Below are 24,005 nucleotides of genomic sequence, written 5' to 3'. Positions count from 1 at the left end.
ACCATCTTTAAAAAGATTAAGAAGCCTTTGTGCCGTCTAAACCTACAGGTCAGAGGAGGTTTGGTTGGAAATGTGCATGAAAGATGGAGCTGTTTACAAAGTAACTGTGGTATTTACAATCTTAAAACTTCTTTTGTTGAAATGGAGTGTCAAAACTAAACTGAGCTGGAGGTAAAGGGATGGCAACGCAAGTGTCATTAGTGACCCAGCTCAGGATTCATGGTGGAGGCGTGAAACAAAGATCAACTTCCTTCCAGCTTATCTTTTTAAGCTGATGACAAGTTGAAGCTTCTTCACTGTATTTTACTGTGTTGTTCATTGTGGAGTACAAGTGACGATAAATCATGCCTCATTCATTCATAAATCATCATTCAGGTAATGAAGAGCCTTTGCGAAACAACAATGGGATTTTCCTAAGGGATGCGTTGTTGTTCACATTCCAATGAAGTGGGAAGGCAAGATCTTGAGGTAAAATGGACAACAAGCCCCAAACCTGAGGGAAGAAATCGCAGCACCTTCTGAATGAGGGTCTGTCAGAGGTGAGGTTTCCATTCCCTGAGGAATTAGCGGGGAATCCAGGTTTTTATTTCCATTCCCTGAGGAATTAGCGGGGAATCCAGGTTTTTATTTCCATTCCCTGAGGAATTAGCGGGGAATCCAGGTTTTTATTTCCCCACAGTGACAGATGTGTTGAACTTTGCAACAAAATGCAAGCTGAGGAAAATGAAAAGAATATTTCTTTTGCACAGAAAAAGGGGATTTCAAGTTGCAACTTTTATGCAAATTGATCTCAGCCATCTTGCACTGATGTTGCAAAAGCAAACCTTATCCTAAGAAGCCCATCCTGATGAGTGAGTGACCTGAGGCAACTTGGCAGCTCTGGGCCAGCAAAACCTGGCAGTCACTCATTGGACAGAGAGCTGGCTGCTGGAGGGGAGTGTCCCTTTAAGTCTCCCAGAGGGCAGTGCGGCGGCCTTTCCTGGTGAGGCCTGGACTTCCGCTGGAGCCTGAGCTTCCGGCAGCTCGAGCGGCGGCCCTTGGCGGCTCCGTGGTTTTTGCCCTCCTTCCCTCTCCCTCCACCTCCGCCCCTGCCCCTGATACCCCCCCCCTCCCGCCTCCGCTCGCAAAGATGATGTCGCTGGATTTTCTCAACGATGTGCGGCGGATGAACAAGCGGCAGGTGAGTTCCCCCGGGGCCGGAGCGCCGCCAGAAAATCGAGCCCCGGGCCCCGTTCGCGGCTCCGATGAAAACCAGGCCCCCCCCCGGCCTAGTCCCACTCAGACTGCCAGCAGTCCCTGGGAGCGACCTCTGCATTTATATAGCCGCTTTACCGGCCTGCACGCTCCCACCAGGTCCCGGCGGTGACCCCTGCATTTATATAGCGACTTTGTCATCCTGCACGCTACCTCTGACTTCGCTGACCTCCCACCAGCCTTCTGGACAAACGCTACATTTACAGTGCTCCACACGCTCACTGGTTTCCGCAGTGACTCTGCATTTATATAGTGACTTTATCGTTCCGTACGTTCCTGCTGGCTTCAGGGGCGGCCTCTGCATTTATATAGTGACTTTACCTTGCTGCACACTCTTCCTGGCTTCTCCTCCTTTTGCCTGCCTGTAGAACTCCTTGGTCAACCTCGCCGCCCTACGACTTGTGTTGCAGTTGCTGGCAACAAGTCACACCCTAGAGCGGCTGTAGGCAATAGGCAGGTGGGTGTCTGAGTCATGTGTTGGAGTTCTGATTGCTTTTTGGTTCTTTGGGATACTTTTAATTGCAAAACAGGTTTGAGAGTTGGTTTTGAAATAAGCTTTGTGCTCCTGTCAAGGGGGGTGGTGTTGGCAGGTCAGTACTGATTTGTCATGGTAAATGTAAAGATCATAGCCAGAGAGAACTGCGGCACAGGCTGGCTGATCCGTTGAGTCTGTGCTGGTTGAAAACACTGCCCTAACATTCTAATGGGGCCCAGTCTACATTTTAAGACCACGAGACACAGCAGTGGAAGTAAGGCCATTTGGCCCATCGAGTCCACTCCACCATTTAAATCATGGCTGATGGGCATTTCAGCTCCACTTCCCCGCGCTCTACCCGTAGCCCTTGATTCCTTGTGAGATCAAGAATTTATCAATCTCTGCCTTGAAGGCATTCAACATCCCAGCCTCCATTGCGCTCCGTGGCAATGAATTCCACAGGCCCATCACTCTCAGACTGAAGAAATGTCTCCTCATTTCCATTTTAAATTTCCCCCCTCTAATTCTAAGGCTGTGCCCACAGGTCCTAGTCTCCCCGCCTCACGGAAACAACTTCCCAGCGTCCACCCCTTCTAAGCCATACATTATCTTGTAAGTTTCTATTAGATCCCCCCTCAACCTTCTGAACGCTAATGAATACAATCCCAGAATCCTTAGCCGTTCATCATAGTTAAACCTACGTTTTGATACGTAGCATAAGGAGATAGGATCCTGACCCAAATTGTCAACTTTCCTGATCTTCTGCTGTCTGACCTGCTGTGTTCCTCCAACTCCTCACTGTATTGACTTTGATATTAGCATTGTTGGTTATCCCACTTTCTGTGCGCAAATCTGATCAGAAATGTAGTAAGATATTCTCTCCCACCTGCTGGTTACTGTTTCTGCTGGCCTAAGACATGGATAAATGCCTCACTGCATGAGATCAACTTGTGCAGTTGTACATAGGTAGTCTAAAGTATAGAGAGTGATCATTGCCTCTAAAATAGATCTTTGTTTCAGTGTGTATTGAATTCCTTGTTTGACCGTGAATATTGGAGCAAGTAATTATGTTTTGAGTACCACCTGGCTGGATTATTAAGGGAAATTTCTCTGGTTAACAGCTGTCCAAATGCAGGTTTTGAAAAGAAGCCAAAAATAGAAACGCAATCGTTCAAGTGCTTAACAAAAATATCTATTTTGTACAAGTGACTGGTACTTTCGAAATTTGTTCTTTTTGCTATGGGTGAAATGGTCACACGTTTTGCCTGTTACTGAGAATGTGTGATTGCTTTGAGTTAAATTCACATAGTGCAAGTTCAGGGCTGTGATCCAACCATGTTATGTTTGAGAGTCATGGGCAGACCAGGCTGGGTAAGAGTGCTACATTCCCTTTCCTGAAGGTTATTAGTGAACCAGATGAATCTTTACAACAATCCAGCTGCGTTTTAAAAGTATTTTTCTTCTGGTAGCCCACCTACTAACTTAAGTTAGACTTTTATACAGAGGCTAGTTTTTGATGCATGGAAGTGAGGCTAACAGCCATCTTATTATGTACGCAAAAACTGGACTGCAGTTACCATTGAGTGTACATTTGGAGTTGAATTTAAAAATCTAGAAGTTGTTGCCCCAAGATTTGTGCTGTGCGATTAGCTGTACAAAAATCACATCTTCCCTCTGACTGTCCATTCAAATGTATAAAATGGAGTGAAGTTCCTGTCCTGGCATATTATCAAAGCATTCAGTCCAAAATCAATTTAACAGCCCCATGTCTTAGTTACTGCAAACAACCTCTCTGGGACTAATAATTAACAGTAACAAGTGAGGAGTCTGATTCCTTCAACTTTGACTGATCAAAGAAGGTGCTTTTAATAAAACATTTTCTTTTGGATCCAGAAAGGAAGGGCCAATCTGTATTTCCTCCACTGTATCTGTTTGGGTTGAATTCTGATTCAGTCCTGCAGTTTCTGATGCAGACTCTGTGCTGCTTTGATTAGATTCGATTCCCTACAGTGTGGAAACGGGCCCTTTGGCCCAACAAATCCACACTGCCCCTTGTATCATCCCACACACCCCTGAACACTATGGGCAATTTAGCATGGCCGATCCACCTAACCTGCACATCTTTGGACTGTGGGAGGAAACCGGAGAACTCGGAGGAAACCCACGCAGACGCGACGCGGGGAGAATGTGCAAACTCCACACAGACAGTCACCCGAGGCTGGAATCGAACCTGGGTCCCTGGCGCTGTGAGGCTGCAGTGCTAACCACTGAGCCACTGTGCCGCCCTAATATTTCTTTAATCTGGTTAAAGGAATGTGCACTTGCTTAGTCTTTTCACAGGTCCCAGTGCCCTATAGGGGTACTGTGCCACAGGGCATGGTGCCATCCACGTGTTCTACTGACATATTGCTGAGCAAACAACCAATAAATTCTACAGTCATTCTCTGACCACTGGCCATTGTTTATTTTTCAACTCTTTTTTTGACTGACTGGATTTCTTCAAATTTGATCTGTGTGCTGCTTCAATGAGACCTGGTTCCATTTTATTAATCAACTGAAAATTCCTAGCTCAGGAGGTAATTTCTTCCGGTGATTTCAACGTTGTCTTGCCTGTTCCAGTGTTGCAACCTAACACAGGGCTACTGCAGGCTTTCCATAATGAGGGAACCCTGACCACCTGATTCTCTACAGTAAGTGACATTTTTTGATAGGCAAGTCTTCCTCAGCATGACCCCTTTAGTGTGTTGGATCAAGTGCTATTAAAGTCCATGATCGTGCCCCCCCCCCACCAAGTATTGTATCAATCATAGTTTAACACTTGCATAGGTGACAAATGTGTAGTAAATAGTTTTAAATTAAAGGTGATTTGGAAGTAGTGATGTTTGAACGCCAGCTTAAATGCCATGTGATGTGATGCTACTTCAGTAAATTATTAATCACTTATTTTGGAAAATACAATATTCTAGATAAGAAGTGAGACTTGGGGAGAAACTGAGAAATGTCATTACTGACTTGCTGTCCTGTACTATCTTGCTGCACAATTGAGTGACCTTGGAGGAGTCCAGGACCAGCTCTGCCTAAATTAGTGTGTTTGGACAAAGTCTTACAGACTGTTTGTTTGTTTGTTAGACATTTGACTAAATGTTAAATTTCAAACTTTTAACAAACGATTACCATGGGTTCAAAATTTTATTTGGTTATTACCTGACTCTAATTTGAACACAATTAATTTGGGTTTTTCCGTTGTTATTATTTTTATCTCTGCTCTTCAAAATTAGCCATGCACTGACTATTGGTGCTGTACCCTCTCCAGTTTCCACTGTGCCATTAGTGGTTGGTTTGCTTGGAAGGGTACCGATGATGACACAGGCAGTTTTCCAGGTGTGTTAAATATGAAGATTAGGTGTGAGCTTGTGAATGGTCTTTGCAGAAATATTGGCCTGCCTAATGAATTGATTCTCGTCCCAGTTGTACTATCAGGTCTTGAATTTTGGTATGATCGTGTCTTCTGCGCTGATGATCTGGAAAGGATTAATGGTTCTGACTGGAAGTGAAAGTCCAATTGTAGTCGTACTCAGGTAGGTTGTTCTTTCATTCATATATGAATTGTCAATGATTCTTCAAATCTCCAAACCTGTTAAAATGGATGATCTGCTTAATTCTGAGCATCATTCCTCAGCATGCAGCCACCCCTATAACATGCCTGCAGAATCCAGCCTGACGTCTATCAAGAATGCAGTAAAAAATAGATCCCATCAGGTTGCAGGAGTGTAGGTATAAAAATTCTGACATCAGTTATGAATAGAATTGTGACATTGCATGTTTTTCAAATGGAGAGGGGCCTAACTGAGCAGGAAAAAGTCCAAATGTTTGCAGACAGTCCATTCACATTTAGATGTGCTTCAAATTATGTTTCAGCTTAGCTTAATCAATAGGGGGGGGAAGAGGAACAGGAGGAGGAACAGGAAGAACAGGATTAACGGTGTTAGGTCCGTGAGGCAAGTACATCAATGTGACTTGCTGACTTGACAACTGCTCCCTCACCTGCTGTTTCTCTAGCATTTGCAGTTATTAAATATGTTTAAATGGCTAATTTATACTAAGTGTTCAGCTTTGAAGAAACAGTTGTATTTGAATAAACCACCAATCCTAATTACTTCAGTATGATGCTAATATATTATTTGACAACAAACTGACAAATGGATTCTGGACCAGTGGATTGGCTTGTTGTAATCCATTGGCCTTTACCAGCTGAGAGTCAGTGATGAGCCATTTGAGGAATTAACGTACTAACCTGGCAAGGCACTAAAGTGCTGCACACGCTGCTGGGAGCTTTCTTGTAATGGGGATGAAGACGAGCTTTGAAACCTTGATTCCATCCCAGTATTCTGTAAAATGTCCCTTGCCTTTCTCCGCTGGAAAAGCAGCAACTGATAATCTGATTTTATCTCTCTCATTTCAGTGGGAGTATGGAACCTGCCTTCCACAGAGGTGACCTTCTGTTCCTGACCAACCGCATAGAAGATCCCATCCGAGTTGGCGAGATTGTGGTTTTCAGAATTGAAGGACGAGAAATTCCAATAGTACACAGAGTGCTGAAAATTCATGAGAAGTATGTTTCTATTCTGATAGCTTGTGAACAGGATGTCATTGTTTATAAGTGTTGTTTTACTTGAGCTAACACCTCTCGACAGAGGTGCAGAGCAGAATAGTTTGACTGTGGGTATATAATTTATCCTTCCTGCCTTTTCCTAAGGAATTTTCCTGTCTGATGTTCATGATACAATAACTAACTAATTGGAGATCTTTATCCCTTTCTCTTCCTACTCTTTCTCCAATATGTCAATATCTTTCATGCTGTCTGGAATTGGAAAGATTTCATCAATTTTGCTTCCAATTTCTCCATCCTACTCCCTCATCTGTCCCGGTCAGCCTGACTCTTCCCTTTGACTTCACTGTTTCCATTTCTGAAAATAGGTTGCCAGCCAATATCTACCCAAGCCCACAGCCCTCTCAGTTACCTCAATTACACCACCTCACATTCTGCTTCCTGCAAGGACTCCATTTCATTCTCCCAGTTTCTCTGTCACTGTCCAATCTGTTGTGACGATACTGCTTTTCATCAGGTTGTTGTAACATGATCTTTCTCTTCAACTGAACATTCCCCACCTATTGTAGTTGACGGGCTCCCCAGCCTTTCCCCTCCTTCCCAGAACGATGTTAGGATTTCCCTTGTCCTTACTTTCCACCTACTACTCTGCATTCAAAATATCCTCCTCCATTTTTCTGCTATCTGCAGCAATATGCCCCACCAGCTGGGTAAACCACACCCCCCTCAATACCCCCTCTCTAAACTGTCAGCATACTGCATGGATTGTTCCCCATGATCCCCCCTTCCATAACTCCAGTGCTTTCTCACTCCCTCATGACACCTTACCATGCAATTTCAGAAGATGTACAATTTGCCTATTTATCACCTCCCTCCTTGCTGCACAAAGCCACTCAAAATTCAGGCTTCTTTACATTGGGTATGACCAAAGGAAACTGACGCTTTGCAGAACACCTCTGTTCTGTCTATGGGAATGTTCCTGACCCCTCAGTTGCTTCCCATTTCAATAAACCACCTTACTTTCATACTAACACTTCTGTCCTACACTTGCTGCAGTGTTTCAACAAAGCACAATGCACGCTCCAGGAACAACACCTCATTTTCCTCTTGGGCACTTTCCAGCTTTTGAGGTGAACATTTCTATAACTTCAGCAACTGACTGCACGATGTCTGTTCTCCAGTTTTACTTGCTATCCCCTCCGTTGCCTTGTTTTCTTTCTGTCCTCTTTACTTCGCTCTTAATGATGAGAACCCATTCTGTCCCTTTGCATCTTAACTTACAACCATTTTTCTTTCACCACCATTAACAATTCCTTTGTCTTTTGCACTGGACCTCAACACCATCTGTCCCCTTGCTCCTCCTTTGCCTCTTTCAAAATTTTCTTTTTAAAAAAAACATTTTCCAACACCTTTTCAATTTTGAAGAAGTGTCATTGTGGACTTGGAACTTTAACTCTGTTTCTCTGTCCACAGATGCTGTTTCTCCAGCATCATCTGTTGTTTGTAAGTTTATGTATGTTTTGTGGCAGTATCGAATCTGGTGAAAATAGACTAACTTTACATTTTATCTGTCCTGTTCCAATTTTCCGTTGGAGTTTCTTTGGCTAAAGTCTCTGGATCAGTTTTTCTGCAGCTCAGTTTAGATGTTTCTTGGCTGCTTTATGCTAATTTCAAACAAAAATTTTAAGTTTTCATTAAAACATCACTCAGGAATGGTTTTAAAACCATTCCTATCTTTGTGACCTCCCAGATAAAGGCTTACGCAGCTTTGATTACTCCAGTCTGCCAATTCTATGCCCTTACATATCACTAGTTTCCATCATCTTATCATTGACAACCATGCTTCAGCTGCTGGGCCCCTAAGCTCTGGAATTACTTCCCTGAACCCCTCTGCCTTTCTGCTTCTCCCTGCTCCTTTAAGATGCTGCATAAAACTGACCCGGTTCCAAAATCTCTTGTGTTGTTTAGTAGCAGACTTGTGCGATAATGTTCTTGTGAAGTGCCTTGTAACATTAATCATCACACTAAAAACGCTATAAAGAAGTAAGTTCTTTGGCCTAAGTGACAGATTTTCAAAATTTCTATATCATACGTCACACATCTCCTAGGTTTTTTTGCAGGTTGTGAAAACCATGTGACAAAACTCATATGTACTGTTGCACTAGGGAAAATGGAGACATCAAGTTCTTGACGAAAGGTGACAACAATTCTGTTGATGACCGAGGCTTGTACAAACAGGGACAACACTGGCTAGAGAAGAAGGATGTAGTGGGACGTGCACGTGGGTGAGTTTCAGATTTGTCGAGTGGTTGCGTTGATAGCAGTGCCACAGCAATGAGACTTCACTGCAGTGTAAGAGCAAATGTGAGTGGACAACCCACCATTTATTTTGCAGATCTCAGAATTTTTTAAAAAAACCTTTTTGTGCTTGTAAATCACTTGACGTACAGAACTGAGTATTGGTGAAAAAGTTTGAAGATTTTAGTTTGCACGCATCAGGACAATTCTCAAAACTGTCAGTGTTAAGGGGAAAAATGCTTTTTGTACTATATGAGAACAGCATGCTGTCTGTGTTTGGAAGTTTGAGGATGACAGATGTTTAATTGCCATGTTCTGTTTAAATTAAACCCAGGGAGGTTGCCTGATTATTCAAGATATTGTCCTGGGGAATGAACCAGAGAATGTATGTTATTTGTTTCATTTAGTTGAAACCGGTGCAACGTGTATGCATGCTTCTTCTGTCTACGAATGTCTTTCTGCATTTAGACCCGCACCCCTATTCCATTCTTAAAGCTTCTCTTCTCTTTCACGATGAGTACGTGATGAAAAGTTCCTCAGATTGTGTTTTCTGTGCATTTTCTGAAGATTTTAAATGTTGCCCACAGGCAGACATGGGCAAATGTCACTAATTTCATGTAACTTGAGTCAAATCCATTCTATAGAAGGAGTGGGCCAGGCTTTCGTAAAACAGGCAAAAGGCAGGAGGACCCCAAAGCAAGACAGATTGGAGAAATAAGCACAGAAACGGGTCTAAACACTTGTTTGTAGCATGGAGTCAATAAGAATTAAAAGGTATAAAGAAGCAGTAATGGGTTGGAAGTGTTGTTTAATTTAGTTTAATGTGGCTTTATGAATGAGTGAATGGAACTGCAGCATAGTAAACATTGTGCGCATGTGAGTGAGTTAGTAAAGAGGAACATAATACAATATCTTGAATAGCAAAACATGGAAGAGGATTTCATTAAAGTATAAACTGAGATGGGGTAGAAATGGGTGATGTTAGAGGTGGGAATATGCAGCCTTGGTGATGGTATTGCTATGTAGCATGGTATTTCGATTAAAGGCAAGGACAACACAGACTGAATACTTAGCTGCATCTGAGTTGCTTGACAGTGAGAGGAATGGAGATAATGCTGAGGTTTCTGGTGGGGATCAAAGATTGATATTTAATTGGAAGAAATTTCTCTTCATTCATTGAATGTCAGACTGTTTATTTGACATTTTATAGACAGCATTCAGAGACACTGGTAAAGTTGAACTAACTGGGTGTTATCAAGCTTGAGATGAGGAAATTCTGATGTTTCCAAGGGGCAGCTGTAGATGAGAAATAGACATTCAAAGATAAACCGTTGGGAAGCTCCAAAGGTAACTGCATAAATGGGAAAGAAGCAATTGAAGGCAGTCACACGTTCAAAAGCAGTCAGTTGAATGCTGACCCAGCCAGTAAGAAGATGACTATGTGAAGGTGTGTCACGAGCTTGAAGCTTGTGCAGTCAATTATCAAAGGCTGCAGACGTGTGGAGAACAGATAGATTAACCTCAGTCACATTAAGATCTTAGACTTGTAAGAGTTAATTATTTTACGTCCAGAAGTTAGTTATAAATGGTGCTCCAACATAATGCTAATGTTTCATAAATTCTAATCATAGGTTGTTCAGTGTAAGTACTGAATTGACTGTTAATTTCCTGTTATTTGAGGACTTGGACATAGAGGCTAGGAGCCTGCAGTGAAAATCCCCAGATAACGTTATGACTTGCCTTCACGTTTGATGTTTAGGTCAGTGACCTGTGTTTTTATTTCCACAGCTGACCTGAATATTTCCAGCATTTTATGCTGTTGGCCTCAGTGCAAGATGTGAGCATAAAATTCAAGGCTGACACTTCGCTGTAGTACTATAGAAGTGTTGCGTTGTTTAAGGTGTTCTCTTTTGAATAGAATGTTAAAGTTCAACACTGCCTTTCAGGTGGACATAGAATATCTGTAACATTTTTCCAAATAAAAGTTAGGGGGTGTCCCCAGCATCCTGGCCAATATCTGGAACCTCTTGCATGCCAATAAACCTTGGAACTGTAACCCTCTAACTCAGCCTTAAGTATCCCTGATTTTAATTGCTCAACCTTTCATGGCTGTGCATCCAGCTGCCTCAGCCCCCTATCTCTCTTAAATTTCCTTCCCTGTCTCTGTCTCACTTCCCTCCTTTGATAGCTGTTTAAAAACAACTTCTTTTGGCCCTTTGCCCTATTTTCAGATGTGATGTGGAGATGCTGGTATTGGACTGGGGTGGTCAAGGCCCAAAATCTCTCAACACCAGATTATAGTCCAACAGGTTTATTCAAAATCACAAGCTTGCAGAGTCTCGCTCCTGGTGTCCATGAAAGAGGTGACATCAGACACAGAATTTATACGCAAAAAATCAAAGGGTCATTGAACTGATGCAGCCTTCATAGATCATAGAGTCATAGATGGTAGAATTCCTACAGTGTGGAAACAGGCCCACACCGACCCTCAGAGCATTCCACCCAGACCCATCCCCCTATAACACACGTAATCTACACCTTCCTGAACACTATGGGCAATTTAACATGACCAATACACCTAACCTGCACAATTTTGGACTGTGGGAGGAAGCTGGAGCACCTCGAGGAAACCTCCACAGTCACGGGGAGAATGTGCAAACTCCACATGGACGCTTGCCCAAGACTGGAATCGAACCTGGGTCCCTGATGCTGTGAGGCAGCAGTGCTAACCACTGAGCCACCGTGCCATCCCTAGCATGGCTATTAAATCTTTAATCAATTAGCAAGTATTAATACGCAAATTCCTGTATTTCTTTCAAGCCATTGCCCCAAAAGGTTTTATCAGGTCCCTAAGTAGACCAGAGATGACATCAGAGGTCAGACAGTGTATTTCAGGTCTAAGACCTTGTTTAGAATCTGACCGTGTATCAACTTCTAGGCAGTCAAGAATAGGCCAGGACAGCAGAGAATCTGAATAAGTGATAGAGAGCTGAGAATAGGAGAGAGTGGTTGTTTTCAACAGAGCCTACCCAATATCATGGTAGGACTAGGGTGTGGAGGTTGGTTTTAATAAAAATGGAAAGACAGAATTAGGTTGCAAAGTTATTGAACTCAATGTAGGGGCCTAGATGCTGCTGGGTCCCCAAGTGGAAAATAAGATGCTGTTCTTTGAGCTCGTGCTCAGGCTCGCTTGAATACCACAGTAGACCTGTGACAGAGTGTGAGACACAGTGATGTGTTAAAGTGGCAGGCATCTGGAATCTTGGTCATTTTTACAGACAGAATGTAGGTGACCTGCAAAATGTCACCCAGTCTGCATTTCATCTGCATGATCTAGAGGAGACCAGATTGTGAACAGTGAATACAGTAGACTAGATTCACTGAAGTACAGGTAATTCACTACTTGACCTGGAAGGTGTCTAGGTTCTTTAGTGGAGGTAAACAGGCAGGTGTTACAGCTTCTGCGATTACATGGGAAGGTACTGTGGGGGTATGAGGAGGAGTGGACTAATGTCCCAGACGGAACAGTCCCCATTAGAATGCTGACAAAATAAGGAAGAGGAGTAGGTGTCTGATCATGGCATCTCACCAGAGGTGATGGAAATGGCAGCTCACGATTGTTCAGATGTGGATGCTGCTGGTGTGGTAAATGAGGACCAGAGCAGAATGGCTGTGAACCAGCAAGAGGCACTGCTGATGTATACAGAGGTCAGGAGTGTGCATATGGTGGCACATAGCACTGAGTGTGGATCTCAGGATGCAGCAATAACTGGTATCTGAGGGCATTCGGTATCTGCTCTATCAAACTCCTTTTTAGACTCAGACAGTGCATGACTCAGTGAAAAGGGCTGCACAGTGTATTTGTTCACTTATGATCCTACTCTGCTTATTTTCAGTTTAATTTCACCTGGCTGATGTTTGTGCTACTTAATTGGAATTATTCAAAATTTGAACTTGATTCATAGCCACCTTTGCAGCAATATCGGGAGTATATTAGAACTGTAACATGGTTCTAGAACAGCAGTAAACTGACAACTCAAATTGGTCAGGGTTTTTTTGTTGGTAGCACTAATCATTTGTGTATCGTGCGGTGTGAATGTTTTCAAAATGTAGCATGTTTGAAGGTGATGAACATTGTAAAATAACATGCTGCTCTGTTTTACCTTAAAACTGTCTGCATCTTCAGTTAATGTGGTGCCTGCTGGAATGATGTTATGATTTGGTTCCTGGCCTTTTTGGCCATTAATTGAATTGGATCCCAATGATTGGCAACCAGGTCTGGGGTGGGTGCCCGTAATTGTCTGGTTTAACAGCAGCTGGTAGGCAATGAACCTGCTGGATAAGACCTATCTCTCAAATGTCTTTGTCTTCAGCAGTCCTTTATTTTCCCCAATTATGGAGAGGAGCCATGACTTTATCATTCCTGGCACGTATGAAGTTTCTTTAAAATTTTTTTAGGAAAGCACTTTAGTTAAAAGTGCTTTCCTCCTTGTAATTACACTTCTTTATATAAAGGAAAGAAATAACTAGGTGGAAATGCTGTATTGAGTCAGGGAAGAAAACTTATAGTGGAAACCTGAGTTGTTGACTGGAGGGTCACTTGTCAAATTTCATTTCTGCCTCTTGTGACAATAACATGACTGTCTTGCTAAATGGGGAGTTATTATCACAGAGCACTTTGAGTGTCGCGGGAGTAAATTACTCTGTTCCTAACGGTATAACACTGAGCTTAGATTTTAAAAGCAGCTGTTCAGAAATGGATGGGAAGTAAAAGTAGAAAATGCATTTTGCCATTAATCTTTTCCTTTTCTACTCCATACCCCACCACTCCCCGTGTTTACTATATTTAATAACCCACTTTGATCAACAATATAGAAATAAAAAGATGCAGTGAAACACTTAATTTCTTGACATCTGAATCAGAGTGTTGAATTGTGAACCTTGTGTCTGGTTTCTTTTGGAACAGAAACACAAGGCACAGGTGTATTGCATGCATGGTCCATGCTACAGCTAACACTGTGTTACAGACTTGTATTGTAATCAGTCCTCTTATTACAGCTCTTGTTCGTATAAACTTGAATTAATGGGACAGAAGCTGAGAACAGTAGTAACTTGTTTTATATACTGACCAGTGCACCAAAGCTGCAATACTTTTTTGTAAACAAGCATAGATGATGCAATATGAGTGGCATTGGGTGAGTCCCTGACGTGTTACATCAACTGCCCTGTAACTTGCACAACACAATACTGAAATATGCTTGAATGTCGCATTTATCATTGTGGTTTTACGGTGCAGCCTGTGGTTGTTGCCAGTGTGTAATACAAATGATTTGTTACCACCAGTTGAACGGAGCTTTGCCTACCACGAAGAGGAAATTGCAGGGGAAATGAGCAGTGCTGTTCGCTGCTACTGCATTTCTGGCCGTGGCTGAAATGAGTGCTATCCAAACTGGTCGCCAGTGTGGTTTTATTTTGTGCAACGTTGGACTCTGCAGGTGGATAAGGGAGGGTTGACAGTGAAACAGTGTTGTTTTTCCCAGAGTACTGAAAGGCAAAATGCACACATCATTCCTTCTTTAATACAAATATGTGAAAAATGTTGGATTCTGTGCCTAACAAGTAAAGTTGTCACCTCGTACCTGGAGCACGATTTTCTAAACAATTCAGATCTGTTTACGTTGTACTTGTGCAGCACAACATAAATGACATCCATTCTGCGAAACCTCCATGTCAAGTTAAGTGTACGCCCTTTTTCGATCATTCTCAATAGTGGTGTATACCTGATGTCCAAAAGGTTTAGTTTCATGCTTTCCTCAAATAAAAATATATGGGCTGGTGACAGTTTTATATAATGAGTGGTAAAATATTCTAGGGATATTTTTTATTTGAGGAAAGCATGAAACTAAACCTTTTGGACATCAGGTATACACCACTATTGAGAATGATCGAAAAAGGGCGTACACTTAACTTGACATGGAGGTTTCGCAGAATGGATGTCATTTATGTTGTGCCGACCTATCATACCAATCTGAAGCCCATCTAACCTACACTATTCCACGTACATCCAATATGCTTGTCCAATGACGACTTAAATGTACTTAAAGTTGGCGAATCTACTACCGTTGCAGGCAAAGCGTTCCATTCCCTTACTACTCTGAGTAAAGAAACTACCTCTGACATCTATCCTATATCTTTCACCCCTCAATTTAAACTATGCCCCCTCATGCTCGCCGTCACCATCCTAGGAAAAAGGCTCTCCCTATCCACCCTATCTAACCCTCTGATTATTTTATATGTCTCAATTAAGTCACCTCTCAACCTTCGTCTCTCTAATGAAAGCAGCCTCAAGTCCCTCACCCTTTCCTTGTAAGACCTTCCCTCCATACCAGGCAATATCCTAGTAAATCTCCTCTGCACTCTTTTCCAAAGCTTCCACATTCTTCTTATAATGCGGTGACCAGGACTGTGCACAATACACCAAGTGCGGCCACACCAGAGTTTTGTACAGCTTCACCATAACCTCTTGGTTCCGGAACTCGATCCCTCTATTAATAAAAGCTAAAACACTGTATCTGGCTACCTTGTAACCCTCAAGTGCCCTAACTGAGCCTTCACATCTCATCCTAACATAAGCCGCCTTCTTCCTCTTGACCAGAGACTCCACTTCCTTTGTAAACCACGGCTCCCGCGCTCTACAGCTTCCTCCCTGCCTGACAGGTACATACTTATCTGGGACGCACAGGAGCTTTTCCTTGAATAAGCTCCACATTTCTAATGTGCCCATCCCCTGTAGTTTCCTTCCCCATCCTATGCCCCCTAAATCTTGCCTAATCTCATCGTAATTTCCTTTCCCCCTGCTATAACTCTTGCCCAGTGGTATACACCTATCCCTTTCCATCACTAAAGTAAACATAACAGAATTATGATCGCTATCACCAAAGTGCTCACCTACATCCAAATCCAACACCTGGCCGCGCTCATTACCCAGTACCAAATCTAATGTGGCTTCGCCCCTTGTTGGCCTGCCTACAGACTGTGTCAGGAAGCCCTCCTGCACACACTGGACAAAAACTGACCCATCTATAGTACTTGAACTATAGTGTTCCCAGTCAATGCATAGGTTGTATCACTAAATTTAATCCCTCATATTTCAAATAAGTAAAGATATGTATTTGCGGTTTTTCAAATTCTTTTGTGTATGTTAATGTGATACGTGGTGGACTTCAGAGAATGCAGAGAATTTTCATAAAATAACATTTTAAGCTGCCAGCTGCCAGCTACCCACTACTAGCAATGAAAGGATAACAAAGTAACTACCTGAGACATGTCAAATCCAGTTTAATGATATCCTTTACACGATGATTCTAAAATGATAGTTTGCAGATTCGTGAGAGTTTAAATTTAGCAAAATGGCTAACAACTGAGGCAGATCTTCTAGTTTGCATCTACAGTTTGCAGAGCACTTGCATATGAAAGATTAGAATCTGTAAATTTTCTGCTCATTTGTGATGAACCCAGAAATCTTGTGAATTTAAATAGCGCTGCAGTGCCTGCTCCAAAACACCATTTTCCTGCCCATTTTTGTACTTGTTTTACGTCAGATGCTGTTACAGTGAAGTGATGTGCATTTGATTACATCAATAATCTCATTAGCATGAAAGTTGTACCAACTGACTGCTATCCACCTTGATAATTAATTGACTTAAAGTTGTGTGTATTTGGTTCTGTTCCAAAAGCATGTATTTTTGCCTAATTCTGTTGTAAGGAATTTAGTTTTGAGTGGAGTGAAGTACCTTCCATGTTTTATTACATTAACGAGCTGCACAGATACACATTGTTGAATGTCGTGACCTGATGAGAATTAATCACTGGCTCCCAACTAGTTTAAGATCCAAATTGTTAAAATCCCAGAGTGCCTTCAGTGGGATCTGGAGGAAAAGGACTTCTCTCTAGTAAGTGAACACATTTATTTGTGGACTCGACCTGCCTGTCTCTGTCTTCTCCCTTACACGTTCTGGGCGAGCTACTTGCAGTTTCTACTCTATTTACTGTTGTAGTTTCTGCTGGGAAATAAACATGAATAACGTAAAGATGAGGGTAGGACAGATCTTGGATCTGATACTGCAGCAGATTATAATCAGGCTGTGCCAGTTATGAGCATATCAGGTAACCTTTTGGAGGGTGCACACAGAAGTGAACATTTTGGGCCAAAGAGGCATTATTGGATTTTGAGCTGAATTGATGCCATCATTAATCTGTCTCCTAAGGTGTGGTGACGATTGTTGGCATATAGAACATAGAACAGTACAGCACAGAACAGGCCCTTCAGCCCACAATGTTGTGCCGACCATTGATCCTCATCTATGCACTCTCAAATTTCTGTGACCATATGCATGTCCAGTAGTCTCTTAAATGACCCCGATGACCTTGCTTCCACAACTGCTGCTGGCAACGCATTCCTTGCTCTCACAACTCTCTGTGTATAGAACCCGCCTCTGACATCCCCTCTATACTTTCCTCCAACCAGCTTAAAACTATGACCCCTCGTGTTAGCCATTTCTGCCCTGGGAAATAGTCTCTGGCTATCAACTCGATCTATGCCTCTCATTATCTTGTATACCTCAATTAGGTCCCTCTCCTCCTCCTTTTCTCCAATGAAAAAAGTCGGAGCTCAGTCAACCTCTCTTAAGATAAGCCCTCCAGCCCAGGCAGCATCCTGGTAAACCTCCTCTGAACCCTCTCCAAAGCATCCACACCTATCCTATAATAGGGCAACCAGAACTGGACGCAGTATTCCAAGTGCAGTCTAACCAAAGTTTTATAGAGCTGCAACAAGATCTCATGACTCTTAAACTCAATCCTCCTGTTAATGAAAGCCAAAACACCATATGCTCTCTTAACAACCCTGTCCACTTGGGTGGCCATTTTAAGGGATCTATGTATCTGCACACCAAGATCCCTCTGTTCCTCCACACTGCCAAGAATCCTATCCTTAATCCTGTACTCGGCTTTCAAATTCGACCTTCCAAAATGCATCACCTCGCATTTATCCAGGTTGAACTCTATCTGCCACCTCTCAGCCCATCTCTGCATCCTGTCAATGTCCCGCTGCAGCCTACAACAGCTCTCTATACTGTCAACGACACCTCCAACTTTTGTGTCGTCTGCAAATTTGTTGACCCATCCTTCAATCCCCTCATCCAAGTCATTAATAAAAATTACAAACAGTAGAGGCCCAAGGACAGAGCCCTGTGGAACACCATTCACCACTGACTTCCAGGCAGAATATTTTCCTTCTACTACCACTCGCTGCCTTCTGTTGGCCAGCCAATTCTGTATCCAGACAGCTAAGTTCCCCTGTATCCCGTTCCTCCTGACCTTCTGAATGAGCCTACCATGGGGAACCTTATCAAATGCCTTACTGAAGTCCATATACACCACATCCACAGCTCGATCCTCATCAGCTTTTCTAGTCACATCCTCAAAGAACTCGATATGGTTTGTGAGGCATGACCTGCCCCTCTCAAAGCCGTGTTGACTGCATTTAATCAAGCCATGCTCTTCCAGATGGTCATAAATCCTATCCCTCAGAACCCTTTCTAACACCTTGCAGACGACAGACGTGAGACTTACTGGTCTGTAATTGCCGGGGATTTCCCTATTTCCTTTCTTGAAGAGAGGAATTACATTTGCCTCTCTCCAGTCCTCAGGTACAACTCCACTGGAGAGTGAGGATGCAAAGATCCTCACAAGTGGCGAAGCGATTGCATTTCTCACTTCCCAAAGCAGCCGAGGACAAATCTGGTCTGGGCCTGGCGACTTGTCAATCTTAACGTTTGACAAAATTTTCAGCACATCAGCTTCCTCTATCTCCATCCATTCTAGCATGCACACTTGCTCTTCAAAGGTTTCATTCACTACAAAGTTTGTTTCTTTCGTAAAGACAGAAGCAAAAAACTCATTTAGGGCTTCCCTTACCTCCTCAGACTCCACAAACAAGTTCCCTCTGCTATCCCTGATCGGCCCTACTCTTTCTTTGACCATTCTCTTATTCCTCACATAAGTGTAAAATGCCTTTGTGTTTTCCCTAATTCGTTCTGCCAAGCCTTTCTCGTGCCCCCTCCTGGCTCTCCTCAGACCTTTTTAGCTCCTTCCTTGCCTGCGTGTAATCCTCTCGACCTGAGCTTGACCCTAGCTTCCTCCACCTTATGTAAGCTACCTTCTTCCTTTTGACGAGAAGCTCCACCGTTCTCGTCATCCAAGGTTCCTTTATCTTACCCCTTCTTGCCTGTCTCAGAGGGACATATTTATTCATCACTCGCAACAACTGTTCCTTAAACAGTCTCCACATGTCTATAGTGCCCTTACCATGGAACAATTGCTCCCAGTCCATGCTTCCTAACTCATGTCTAATCGCATCATAGTTTCCTCTTCCCCAATTAAATATCCTCCCATTTTGCCTAATCCTCTCCTTCTCCATAGCTATGGAGAATGTGAGGCAGTTATGGTCACTATCACCAAAATGCTCTCCCACCACAAGATCTGATACCTGCCCCGGCTCGTTTCCGAGCACCAAGTCTAGAATGGCCTCTCCCCTTGTCGGCCTGTCAACGTACTGAGTTAGGAAACCCTCCTGAACACACCTTACAAAAACAGCTCCATTCAAATCTTCTGCTCGAAGGAGGTTCCAATCAATATTGGGAAAGTTAAAGTCACCCATTACAACAACCCTACTACGTCTACACTTTTCCAAAATCTGTCGACCTATGCTTTCTTCAATCTCCCTGCTGCTATTGGGGGGGCCTGTAGTAAACCCCTAACGAGGTGACTACTCCCTTGCTGTTCCTAATTTCCACCCACACTGACTCGGTAGGCAGATCTTCCTCGACAATGGAAGCTTCTGTAGCAGTGATACCCTCTCTGATTAGTAGTGCTACACCCCCTCCTCTTTTTACCCCCCTCCTTATTTTTTTTAAATGCTCTAAACCCTGGAACATCCAGCAACCATTCCTGCCCCTGAGAAAGCCATGTCTCTGTTATGACCACAACATCATAGCACCAGGTACTGATCCATGTCAGTCAAAGTTGTTCTTTTCTTGTGCTATTTTGAGAAAATTGAATTGGCCTGTTCACTTTTCCCGAGGGCTACTTTTATATTTTCACTAATTGCTTTCCTAGATGATACCAATTTACTTTCAGGTAGGTCTCCAAAATCAGAAAATTGGTGCTGATCAGACTCTGTATTCGGTATTTTGCTCTCTTGAGTGGGATGGAGAATAAAATTGGGATTATTTGTTGATTCCATTGTCCTTTTACCTCATGATCTATGTTTAATCCTGTCCCTAATTTAATCCTTTTTCCTCTGCAGACTAAATCATGCTTGTTATTTGGTTGGTGTTTTTAAACCCTGTTTTCATAAGCCAACTGGCCTAAAAATACAGCCACAGATTACCATTTCAGGCTGCATGATTGGCTGGTGTACAAATAGAAATGTTGAGTTGTTTCAGTCACCTTGGTTTGAGACAGGGTTGCCACTGTTCTACTTGTCTAAAATGTTTATTGGTGGGTAGTATTTTTTTCGGTCCTTGGCCTTGGTGGCTGCAAAGAAAAATCAGTATTATTACCAATATTTCAATGTCCATTTTGTCCAAGCGTTGGCAGCATGCTGTGAAACAATGAATATTTCATACATACTTGAAACAAAACTTTTGGCAATGTGTTCCAATGTTTATAGCATGCAAGATGATCTTTGCCATTTCAGCCACCCTAATAACAGTCCAGAAACGCACACCCTGCTATTGGCAGTTGTTTCTCACTTGCCAGTGTAAAGACTGTCAAAGGCTGCGCCCACCCAGGGCATTTGTAAACCTGGTAATGGGAACAGAAGCTAACCACTGTGCCACTGAGCCTGATCTGCCTTTCTTGACGCGTCCCCCCAACCCCCTGATAATGCACCTGACCCACTTTCTCTACACCACCCCTCCCCTTCACCATGCCTGATCTGCTTTCCCTACCCCTCCATTTTCTGGGAAACAATCTGAGGCTGAAGAAGCCAGGCCTGATTTCCCCAGACAGGCTGGCTGTTAGTTTGCAATGATTCCCTCAAAGTGCTAACTTATACAGGAGATCAACAGTTGCATTTTCAATAGTAGTAAATAATAGATGGCACTGTACGTGGCAAAGTGTAAACTGTACTGTGCACCTCATCACTGAGTTTCTGACCACCACCAGCAGTCATGTTGTCCATGCAGCTCCTTCAAGCAGTTAGTGACGCCACGTAATGGCAGTGAGATCTGCTAGAATAAGTGCTTATGGACCTTCAATCACCCATTCCCTCCCTCCCCCTCTTCAGATTCTCCAATTGTAAGTTCTGTCTCTGGAGGATCAGCAAGAGTAGATGGGTGGGAAGCTGAGATTGGAGGAACTGGAGTAGCCTCCATAGAAGAACCGGATTGGAAGGGCAGCTTCTTGTAGATTTGATCTTGCATACTTGCTACTTCAAAATTAATAGGGAAGACCTGTGAATACTTTTGAATTTTTCAGCCCACACCTCAATCTTTGATTTTTTCATGGGACTATTTGAGAGGTTTTGAGGGTTAGTTTGCCTGCCCATTCCCTGTGCAATTGAAGCCTGGTTGTTTGACAGTGGTAGGGGTCAACATCCTTGAATGACCGGCCTTCGTGTGCAAACTGAGTGTAACATAACTGTTAATGGCAGTATATCTCACTTTGGTATATGTCCCTTTATTCTTCTGGGTCCATCTTAAAGCATAGGCTATTTTATTAACAGTATCATGAGGCCAGATATTCCTGTTATGTGATATGCCTAACAGATTTCAAAACTTTATTTTTCAGGTTTGTACCTTACATAGGTATAGTGACCATTTTGATGAATGACTATCCAAAATTCAAGGTAAGTTTGATTGAATTCTGTTTACAGGGCCAGTCTTCTGTAAATGTTTGTTTTATTAATGCATTAATAATTTCTTTTTCAGTATGCGGTACTTGTTCTGCTGGGGCTCTTTGTCCTTGTGCATCGAGAGTGAAGAATGGATGGAGTTTGTCCAAGGATATTAGTCAAACCAAAAGTTTAAAATGAAGAAAATTACTGGCAGGCGTGCAATTTTCCAGCTATTTCCATGGATTTTTGCTTTCTGCCGCATGGTGATTGTGTTTTTATTGAAGATCAGTACTGTAGGAATGTTCACAAGTAATGGACTGAAATATGTCGCCTTGCACACACAAACATTCCCCATTACTTTTACTTTTTGTTTTCTGAATCTAAACTTATACTGCAACCTGGAGTTGGTTAGTCATTTAGTTGGGGTGGGGAAGTGCGCAGATGGGCAGGCAAGGAGGTGATGGAAGCCACGTGGGTCAGTGCCAGTTTGTATATTGCAACTTTATATCTTGGCACTTATTTTTGTTTGCTGCCGCTGTTTCAATCTAAATACAAATTGGAGTGCATAGTAGGTTTGTGGTATTGGTCAGGAAGCAGGCCACCTCCCCATACACTTTATCAGCAAATCCAAGAAACATTGTGTCCATGAAACCTCCAATATCTCTAACCAAAGCGTACACAATACAATAAATGGCTGGCAGCAGCAGTTGAAACCCAAAGACGCAACAAAAACAGTGATTAGGCCAGTGAACTGTGTGCGAATCCAAACATGGAGTCACATAGAGAATCCTACTTTGAACCCATTTGGAGGGGGATTTGAAGCTTGCCCAGATTCTCAATCTTCATTGCAGATTAAAAGTATGAAATGCCAAATATTGGACTGATACGTAGATAGGTAAACTGTGATATGCTGGGCAGTTGGGAATAACTCTGCTTCCAGTTCACCTGCTGTCTTTATCTTTTTGATCACTTTAAATAAGATGAAGGTGAAATACGTGTATAATTCTTTGTATTTCATGTCTAAACTGTGGAGATGTTGTTTTCTTCATATCGTATCCAAACCTTTTGACAACAATAATAATGCTTGGCTATGAAAAAGTTTGGTGAGTAAAGATTTGATATCCTTCATCCAGAGGTAGTCCTGATTATCATTATGTCCATCACAACTTACAAATTTTTCAAGTTTTAAATGTGAGGCTGTGTGTACATTCTGCATTTGTGCTGAAATGCTGTCACCTGGGTTGGATGAATCTTTATAGTTGGGAGGTGAAGTGACATTGGTAAGTTGTAACCAAGAAAATTATAGGAACTCACCTCCCCATCTCTGGAAGGCTACGCTATCCAATAAAGTCTTACTGAGAAATCCTCATACTGCCTTGTGTAGCTGCTTGTCTTGCAGTGATTAGTAATGCGCTATCCCATCAGTACTTCTCTCATGTTAAACATTTTGGACAGACCTAGCTTAAGTCTGTTTAGTAGTTTTACTTTCACGTTTGACATTGTATGAAGTGCCTGCTCATCTTCATTTGTCACACCATCCTCATTCCCCACCCCACAACTGTTGACTTTTGTTGTTTTAAAGCACTGATTGTGAAAATTGCCCATTTTTGTTTTTCTGGAAGTGGATCTGGCATACTTTAAGTAGTTGGAAATTTTAAATTGGTAATTGCTAAGACTTTTTTGTTTTCTGGGAACTTGTTATTGGGAAAAACTCAACTTCCATACTTCATTTACAGTTGAAATAAAAATCATTGAAGTTTTGCTTTTGAACTGCAATCAGGTATTTCCAGCACACTGTTCAGGGAGTAGAATTCCTTTGTTTTCATGAAACATTTACAATGCTGGAGAAACTCCGTGGGTCTGACTGCCTCAATGGAGAGAGAAAGAGATTTAATGTTTCAAGTCCTGTATGACTGTTCAGAAGGACTCAGTTCTGAAAAGTTATACCTGGCCTGTCAACGTTGATGCTTATTTTCATTCTGTCCACAGATGCTGCCAAACCTGCTGATTTTCTCCAGCATTCTGGGTTAGTTTCAGATTTCCAGCGCCTGCAGTATTTGCCTTTATCTCCTTGTTTACACGGTGGATTAGATCCAATCTGCCGTGTGTGGTTAAATTGTGGAGTACTTAGCCCTGTATCCCCACAGAATTAATTATCTTGTTAGAGTCGTGGGAATTCATAATTTGAATAAAATTTCTAAAAATTACAGCTGTCGTGTATTTGTTCGTTTTGTATGATCTGTTAGAAGTTAGCAGCTTTAGGATGAGATTTGGTGTTAATAAATTAGTTTTATTTACATTTTTTAACCCTTTTACCCCTCTGCCTGTCCCCAACCATGTTGAGTCTTGAACGTCTAAAGATTGCATGAATGTGCTGGATATAATGTTAAGCATTACAGGCTACAAAGTGCCATGCTGTGATCAATTTTCTGAAATCTAGAATCCATTGAAACATCTCCCATTCGTTC

At 42.4% G+C, this 24,005-nt stretch overlaps 1 protein-coding gene across 1 annotated transcript; it reads left to right on the top strand.

The window, feature by feature from the left end:
- Positions 1-982: 982 nt before the first annotated feature.
- sec11a (SEC11 homolog A, signal peptidase complex subunit) lies at positions 983-23,744 on the top strand. The gene is made up of 6 exons (XM_048520587.2): positions 983-1,180; positions 5,198-5,307; positions 6,192-6,341; positions 8,504-8,623; positions 21,492-21,549; positions 21,632-23,744. The coding sequence occupies exons 1-6, from the start codon at positions 1,130-1,132 to the stop codon at positions 21,680-21,682; spliced, it is 540 nt and encodes a 179-aa protein (XP_048376544.1). The 5' UTR covers positions 983-1,129; the 3' UTR covers positions 21,683-23,744.
- The last annotated feature ends 261 nt before the right edge of the window (positions 23,745-24,005 follow it).

Source organism: Stegostoma tigrinum, chromosome 36, assembly GCF_030684315.1.
Source record: "Stegostoma tigrinum isolate sSteTig4 chromosome 36, sSteTig4.hap1, whole genome shotgun sequence".
NCBI lineage: Eukaryota > Metazoa > Chordata > Chondrichthyes > Orectolobiformes > Stegostomatidae > Stegostoma > Stegostoma tigrinum.
Note: the sequence above shows the minus strand (reverse complement) of the source record. Positions and strands in the feature narration are given on the sequence as shown.

Excerpts from the sequence above, each read along its gene's own strand:
- sec11a (XM_048520587.2), top strand. The coding sequence starts at position 1,130 with ATGATGTCGCTGGATTTTCTCAACGATGTGCGGCGGATGAACAAGCGG. Across the intron at positions 5,308-6,191 it reads CCAATTGTAGTCGTACTCAG|TGGGAGTATGGAACCTGCCT; the intron begins GTAGGTTGTTCT and ends CTCTCATTTCAG. Across the intron at positions 8,624-21,491 it reads GTAGTGGGACGTGCACGTGG|GTTTGTACCTTACATAGGTA; the intron begins GTGAGTTTCAGA and ends TTTATTTTTCAG.